This window comes from Nerophis ophidion, linkage group LG04 (genome assembly GCF_033978795.1).
Source record: "Nerophis ophidion isolate RoL-2023_Sa linkage group LG04, RoL_Noph_v1.0, whole genome shotgun sequence".
NCBI lineage: Eukaryota > Metazoa > Chordata > Actinopteri > Syngnathiformes > Syngnathidae > Nerophis > Nerophis ophidion.
In genome coordinates, this window is record NC_084614.1 from 10371900 (window position 1) to 10379487 (window position 7588).

Below are 7588 nucleotides of genomic sequence, written 5' to 3' on the forward strand. Positions count from 1 at the left end.
ATAAACAAAGTGCAAAGCCATAGGCTCACTCAATCTCAGTGGAAAAAAAATAAAATAAAAAAACTATAAATAAATAAATACATTTAACAAGAAAAGCTGGTTTTCACAGGAAATATTGCATATCAACATCACTGCAACGCTTTAGCAACATGCCACCAATTTGGCGTTTATTATCACTTTTGTTGGTGTTACTATAAGTACACTAATGTACTGTACATTTGCCATAACTTTGGCACCCGACGATGCGTTCCCGCCCCCATCCTACAGGAGTCGCTAAACTTCCCGCCAAACGGCAGCTCTTCCACCGGAAGTAGTGTCGGTCAAGTTAGCATCACAATTAGCCACAGCAACCGAATTAGCGTCTTAACATTTTTATATATATATAAATATATACGTCATTATTGAGTCTTTGGCGAGATGTCGGGAAAGAAGCGCGGACCGGGGCGAGCGAGAAACATGACAGCAAGCGGGAGCACAAAAGACATAAGTCGAGCAGAGAGGACGACGAGAAGATCAAGAGTCAGATGAAGAAACTCAACCAGCAAGTGCAGAACCTCAAACATGTGGAGACTTTGTGAGACTTTTAAACTTGTTGCAAATGTCTTTTATGCTAATTAACTTCACGTCGCTTGTTTGATTTTTTTGGAGTGTATTACTCACATGTCCTCTTTATTTAGCTATGAAAAACCTCCACCTGGGTACATTAAGGTAAGGCCCCTTTTCTATTCTAACACTTCTTATTGCAAAATTCCATTTAAATTCCTGTTCATAGTCACACTATGTTGCCAAAAATAATCAGGCCACCTGTCTTGACTCTGTATGAACTTGAAGTGCCATCCCATTCCTAACCCATAGGGTTCTTTCTTTCTTTATTTACAAACCCCGTTTCCATACGAGTTGGGAAATTGTGAGATTTTCTTATTTAAATGGGGAAAGCAGGTCCATTTCTGTGTGTCATACTTCATCATTTCGCGATATTGCCATATTTTTGCTGAAAGCATTTAGTAGAGAACATCCACGATAAAGTTTGCAACTTTTGGTCGCTAATAAAAAAGCCTTGCCTGTACCGGAAGTAGCAGACGATGTGCGCGTGACGTCACGGGTTGTGGAGCTCCTCACATCTGAACATTGTTTACAATCATGGCCACCAGCAGCGAGAGCGATTCAGACCAAGAAAGCGACGACTTCCCCATTAATTTGAGCGAGGATGAAAGATTCGTGGATAAAGAAAGTTTGAGTGAAGCACTAGAAAAATAAAAAGGCGACGACAGTTGGAGCGATTCAGATGTTATTAGACACATTTACTATGATAATTCCGGAGAATCCCTGATCTGATTATTGTGTTGCTAGTGTTTTAGTGAGATTATATAGTCATACCTGTAAGTCGGAGGGGTGTGGTGACCACCAGTGTCTCTGATGGAAGCTATGGAGGAGCCAAGAAAGTCACAGCTGCAGGAGGACACGAGCTCCGCTGATGTCTCCGGTAAGAGCCGACTTATTACCACCATTTTCCACCGAAACCTGCCAGTTTGACATGTGGTAGAGAAACATGTTCGCTTGACCACTCTTTTCCATATAAAGCTCCACAACAAACAAAGAAAACACCGTCTGTGTTTTGGTTGCTGAAGGCAGCTGCAATCCACCGCTTTCCACCAACAGCATTCTTCTTTGACGTCTCCATTATTAATTGAACAAATTGCAAAAGACTCAGCAACGCAGATGTCCAGAATACTGTGAAATTATGCGGTAAAAACAGACTACTTTTAGCCGTGATCGGTGCTGGAAGAACATGTCCGCTACCACCGATGTCGTCACGCGCACGCGTCTACATAAGCGTCATCATTCCGCAACGTTTTCAACTGGACACATTAGTGGGAAAGTTAAAATTGCAATTTAGTAAACTAAAGCGGCCGTATTGGCATGTGTTGCAATGTTAATATTTCATCATTGATATATAAAAGACTGACTGCTGTGGTCGCTAGTAGTGGCTTTCAGTAGGGCCTTTAAACTTAATTTCCCAACTCATATGGAAACGGGGTTTGTAAATAAAGAAAGAAAGAAAGCACCCTATGGGTTAGGAATGGGATGGGACTTCAAGTTCATACCGAGTCAAGGCAGGTGAGCAAATTATTTTGGCAACATTGTGTGACTATTGTTGCATTTTGACCAGATGTTCCTCCGAGGGAATTTAAGCTGCTGGTCACCTCCAAGTTCTTTTCATGACCCATAAGCTGATTAGTTAACCTCCAATTCCAACCCTTGATGCTGAGTTTTAAGCAGGGAGGCATTGGGTCCCATTTTTATAGTCTTTGGTATGATCTCAGGGTGGACACTCTAACCACTAGGCCAGTAGGTTAGAGTAGTGTTAGTGAAGTGAAGTGAATTATATTTATATAGCGCTTTTCTCTAGTGACTCAAAGCGCTTTACATAGTGAAACCCAATATCTAAGTTACATTTAAACCAGTGTGGGTGGCACTGGGAGCACGTGGGTAAAGTGTCTTGCCCAAGGACACAACGGCAGTGACTAGGATGGCGGGAAGCGGGAATCGAACCTGCAACCCTCAAGTTGCTGGCACGGCCACTCTACCAACCGAGCTATACCGCCCCACATAGATGTAAATATAAACAGAATACAATGATTTGCAAATCCTTTTCAACCCATATTCAGTTGAATATGCTACAAAGACAACATATTTGATGTTCAAACTGATAAACATTTTTATTTTTGCAAATAATCATTAACTTTAGAATTTGATGCCAGTAACACGTGACAAAGAAGTTGGGAAAGGTGGCAATAAATACTGATAAAGTAGAGGAATGCTCATCAAACACTTATTTGGAACATCCCACAGGTGTGCAGGCTAATTGGGAACAGGTGGGTGCCATGATTGGGTATAAAAAACAGCTTCCCAAAAAAATGCTCAGTCTTTCACAAGAAAGGATGGGGCGAGGTACATCCCCTTTGTCCACAACTGCGAGAGCAAATAGTCAAACAGTTTAAGAACAACGTTTCTCAAAGTGCAATTGCAAAAAAAATTAGGGATTTCAACATCTACGGTCCATCATATCATCAAAAGGTTCAGAGAATCTGGAGAAATCACTCCACGTAAGCGGGATGGCCGGAAACCAACATTGAATGACCCTGACCTTCCATCCCTCAGACGGCACTGTATCAAAAACCAACATCAATCTCTAAAGGATATCACCACATGGGCTCAGCAACACTTCAGAAAACCACTGTCACTAAATACAGTTCGTCGCGACGTCTGTAAGTGCAAGATAAAGCTCTACTATGCAAAGCGAAAGCCATTTATCAACAACATCCAGAAACGCTGCCAACTTCTCTGGGCCCGAGATCATCTAAGATGGACTGATGCAAAGTGGAAAAGTGTTCTGTGGTGTGACGAGTCCACATTTCAATTTTCTTTTATAAATATTCAACATCGTGTCATCCGGACCAAAGGGGAAGCGAACCATCCAGACTGTTATAGGCGCAAAGTTCAAAAGCCAGAATCTGTGATGGTATGGGGGTCTGTTAGTGCCCAAGGCATGGGTAACTTACACATCATTGAAGGCACCATTCATGCTGAAAGGTACATACAGGTTTTGGAACAACATATGCTGCCATCTAAGCGCCGTCTTTTTCATGGACGCCCCTGCTTATTTCAGCAACACAATGCCAAGCCACATTCACCACGTATTACAACAGCGTGCGGGTACTTTCCCGGCCCGCCTGCAGTCCAGACCTGTCTCCCATCAAAAATGTGTGGAGCATTATGAAGCGTAAAATACGACAGTGGAGATCCCGGATTGTTGAGCGACTGAAACTCTACATAAAACAAGAATGGGAAAGAATTCCGCTGTCAAAGCTTCAAATATTAGTTTCCTCAGTTGCCAAACGTTTATTGAGTGTTGTTATAAGAAAAGGTGATGTAACACAGTGGTGAACATGCCCTTTCCCAACTACTTTGGCCTGTGTTGCAGCCATGAAATTCTAAGTTAATTATTATTTGCAAAAAAAAATAAAGTTTATGAGTTTGAACATCAAATATCTTGTCTTTGTAGTGCATTCATCTGAATATGGGTTGAAAAGGATTTGCAAATAATTGCATTCCGTTTATATTTACATCCAACACAATTTCCCAACTCATATGGAAACGGGGTTTGTATAACTTTTGTGTCAATGTTCTGTTATTATACCGTAAACCGGGACAAGTGTGAAGTGATTTCAACAAGGTGGGAGAAACCTGTCATTGAGCCGCCACCCCTCCTCCTCCGCGGGACATCTGATTGACAGCTGCATGTGACGTTGCAGGAACACGAGGAGAAGCCAGAGGACTGTATACCCGCGGAACCCGGAAATGAAGAGGCCCGCAGCTTCCTGGCGAACGCGCCCACCAGGGGCCTGTGGATGCCCCTGGGGAAGGAGGTGAAGGTGATGCAATGTAAGTGCCACACATTCATTATCATGCAACTGTACCTTCAACTTACATATGTAGGTATATGTGTAATGTAGTAGCCGGCACATTCATAATAACATGGAATAATTACCCTTTTTTTTTGTCATTTTAAGCATGTGGCAGTATATTCATTGAATATTTCACTTTTTACCTTCCACCACAACACTACTAATCATGTAGCCTTAATGAGAGACAACTTACATAATAAAATACTGACTTGCTACACAATGTCTGCTCTCACTGGGAAGTGACTAATGGAATGTCCAGATCTCCCAGTTTAGATGAAGAATTAATCCTAATCCTCACAAAGGCTTAAGAAACAAAATGTAGGAGTAGGTCTGCACGGGTCCGAGAGAAAAACTAATTGCGATTTTTCTGCGATTCGATTCACATTTTTTTATATATCATACATATAAAAGCATACAACTGCCAAAATAACAATTGAAGGAAGACATGCTACTTTTAGATTGTCAATTGTTCTTTTTTCAAGGTGCTACACATGTAATAATTATTATTGGAAAAAAATGGTCTTTATACAGACATAAAGTTAAAGTACCAATCAGAGTCTCACACACACACACACACTAGGTATGGTGAAATTAACCTTTGCATTTGACCCATTGTTCCACACCCTGGGAGGTGAGGGGAGCAGTGAGGAGCAGCGGTGGTCACGCTCAGGAATCATTTTTGCTGATTTAACCCCCCCCAATTCCAACCCGTGATGCTGAGTGCCAAGCAGGGAGGTAATGGCTCCCATTTTTACAGTCTTTGGTAAGACTCGGCCCGGGTTTGAACTCACGACCTACCAAAATCAAGGCGGATACGCTAACCACTAGACCACCGCGCAGAAAAATATACAGTGTTTATAATGCAATGTAATAATTATATATATATATAATGCAAGTAACCACTTTCAGATTGACTTTACAAAAGAGAAGTGTAGGATACTTATCTTGTTGCCTTATTTGTATTTGACTTTATTAAATGCATTTATATTATCATTCGCTGCGGCTGGGCCGGATCAGGAGGGGATAGAAAGAAGAAACAAAGGAAGACAGAGGGGGAAATTGCGGGGACAAGAGGGGGATAAGACAGAGAGACAAAAACAACAGCAGCAAACACAACAATAGAGCAACATCAGCAAACACGATAAGTACAAATATGATGGTAAAAGTGATAGCAAAGAAGCAGTCATATCTTAATGGATGCTACACTTTCCATCTTAAAAATCTAAAAACATTTTTTGGGGAATGTCTGGCGAGCCAGATTGAAAAGCTTTAAGGGCCCCGGCTTAATTTGCCCAGGTCTGTCCGATAGAAACAGTTTCTCGATTATTTAAACTGGCATGAAATTCCCCCAAAGTGATCAGCTCAGGTAACGTTGGATCCTTTTGTGAGTTAGAGAACTTCCATTTTACAAACCCCGTTTCCATATGAGTTGGGAAATTGTGTTAGATGTAAATATAAACAGAATACAATGATCTGCAAATCCATTTCAAACCATATTCAATTGAATATGCTACAAAGACAAGATATTTGATGTTCAAACTCATAAACATTATTTTTTGTTTGCAAATAATAATTAACTTAGAATTTCATGGCTGCAACACGTGCCAAAGTAGTTGGGAAAGGGCATGTTCACCACTGTGTTACATCACCTTTTCTTTTAACAACACTCAATAAACGTTTGGGAACTGAGGAAACTAATTGTTGAAGCTTTGAAAGTGGAATTCTTTCCCATTCTTGTTTTATGTAGAGCTTCAGTCGTTCAACAGTCCGGGGTCTCCGCTGTCGTATTTTACGCTTCATAATGTGCCACACATTTTCAATGGGAGACAGGTCTGGACTGCAGCTGGGCTGGGAAAGTACCCGCACTCTTTTTTTTTTCCGAAGTGTTTTAACACGTGCTGAATGTGGCTTGGCATTGTCTTGCTGAAATAAGCAGGGGCGTCCATGAAGAAGACGGTGCTTAGATGACAACATATGTTGTTCCAAAACCTGTATGTACCTTTCAGCATTAATGGTGCGTTCACAGATGTGTAAGTTACCATGCCTTGGGCACTAGATAGATAGATAGATAGATAGATAGTATTTTATTGTCTCCTTCAGGAGACTTCCTTCAGGAAAATTAAAATTCCAGCAGCAGTGTACAGAGTTGAGATCAATTTAAAAAGTAAATAATGGGGGTTTAAATGGAAACAAAATAGAAAAATATTACAATAAGACTAAAAATAAAAGCAACAATGCACCCCCATACCATCACAGATGCTGGCTTTTGAACTTTGCGTCGATAACAGTCTGGATGGTTCGCTTTCCCTTTGGTCCGGAAGACACAATGTCGAATATTTCCAAAAACAATTCGAAATGGGGACTCGTCAGACCACAGAACACTTTTCCACTTTGCATCAGTCGATCTTAGATGATCTCGGGCCCAGAGAAGCCGGCGGCGTTGCTGGATGTTGTTGATAAATGGCTTTCGAACTGTATTTAGTGACAGTGGTTTTCTGAAGTGTTCCTGAGCCCATGTGGTGATATCCTTTAGAGTTTGACGTCGGTTTTTGACACGGTGCCATCTGAGGGATCGAAGGTCAGGTTCATTCAATGTTGGTTTCCGGCCATGCCGCTTACGTGGAGTGATTTCTCCAGATTCTCTGAACCTTTTGATGATATTATGGACCGTAGATGTTGAAATCCCTAAATTTCTTGCAATTGCACTTTGAGAAACGTTGTTCTAAAACTGTTTGACTATTTGCTCACGCAGTTGTGGACAAAGAGGTGTACCTCACCCCATCCTTTCTTGTGAAAGACTGAGCATTTTTTGGGAAGCTGTTTTTATACCCAATCATGGCACCCACCTGTTCCCAATTAGCCTGCAATCCTGTGGGATGTTCCAAATAAGTGTTTGATGAGAATTCTTCAACTTTATCAATATTTATTACCACCATTGCCCCAGTCAGGGGGGGGCAAACAATTGAAGTCCAAGCATAGTGGGGAGATTCTTTCTAACAAAGACGAGCACTTGAAGATGCTCAGGTGTCAGCCTGCTCCTGTGTTCATCTATGATGAGTGCTAAAAAGCCTCTCACTCTAAAGAGTCATTAAAATGTCTTACAACTTTACCACCACGCT

General features: G+C 41.4%; 1 protein-coding gene across 1 annotated transcript in view; it reads left to right on the forward strand.

Moving 5' to 3' along the window:
- Window positions 1-386: 386 nt before the first annotated feature.
- Window positions 387-7588, forward strand: part of rp9 (RP9 pre-mRNA splicing factor) — a gene marked incomplete at its 5' end in the record, with an annotated part of 15827 nt that continues 8625 nt past the window's right edge. The window contains 3 exons of the mRNA XM_061897008.1: window positions 387-574; window positions 678-708; window positions 4317-4446. Of these exons, the coding sequence (XP_061752992.1) occupies window positions 387-574; window positions 678-708; window positions 4317-4446 (349 nt within the window). The remainder of the gene's footprint in view (window positions 575-677; window positions 709-4316; window positions 4447-7588) is intronic.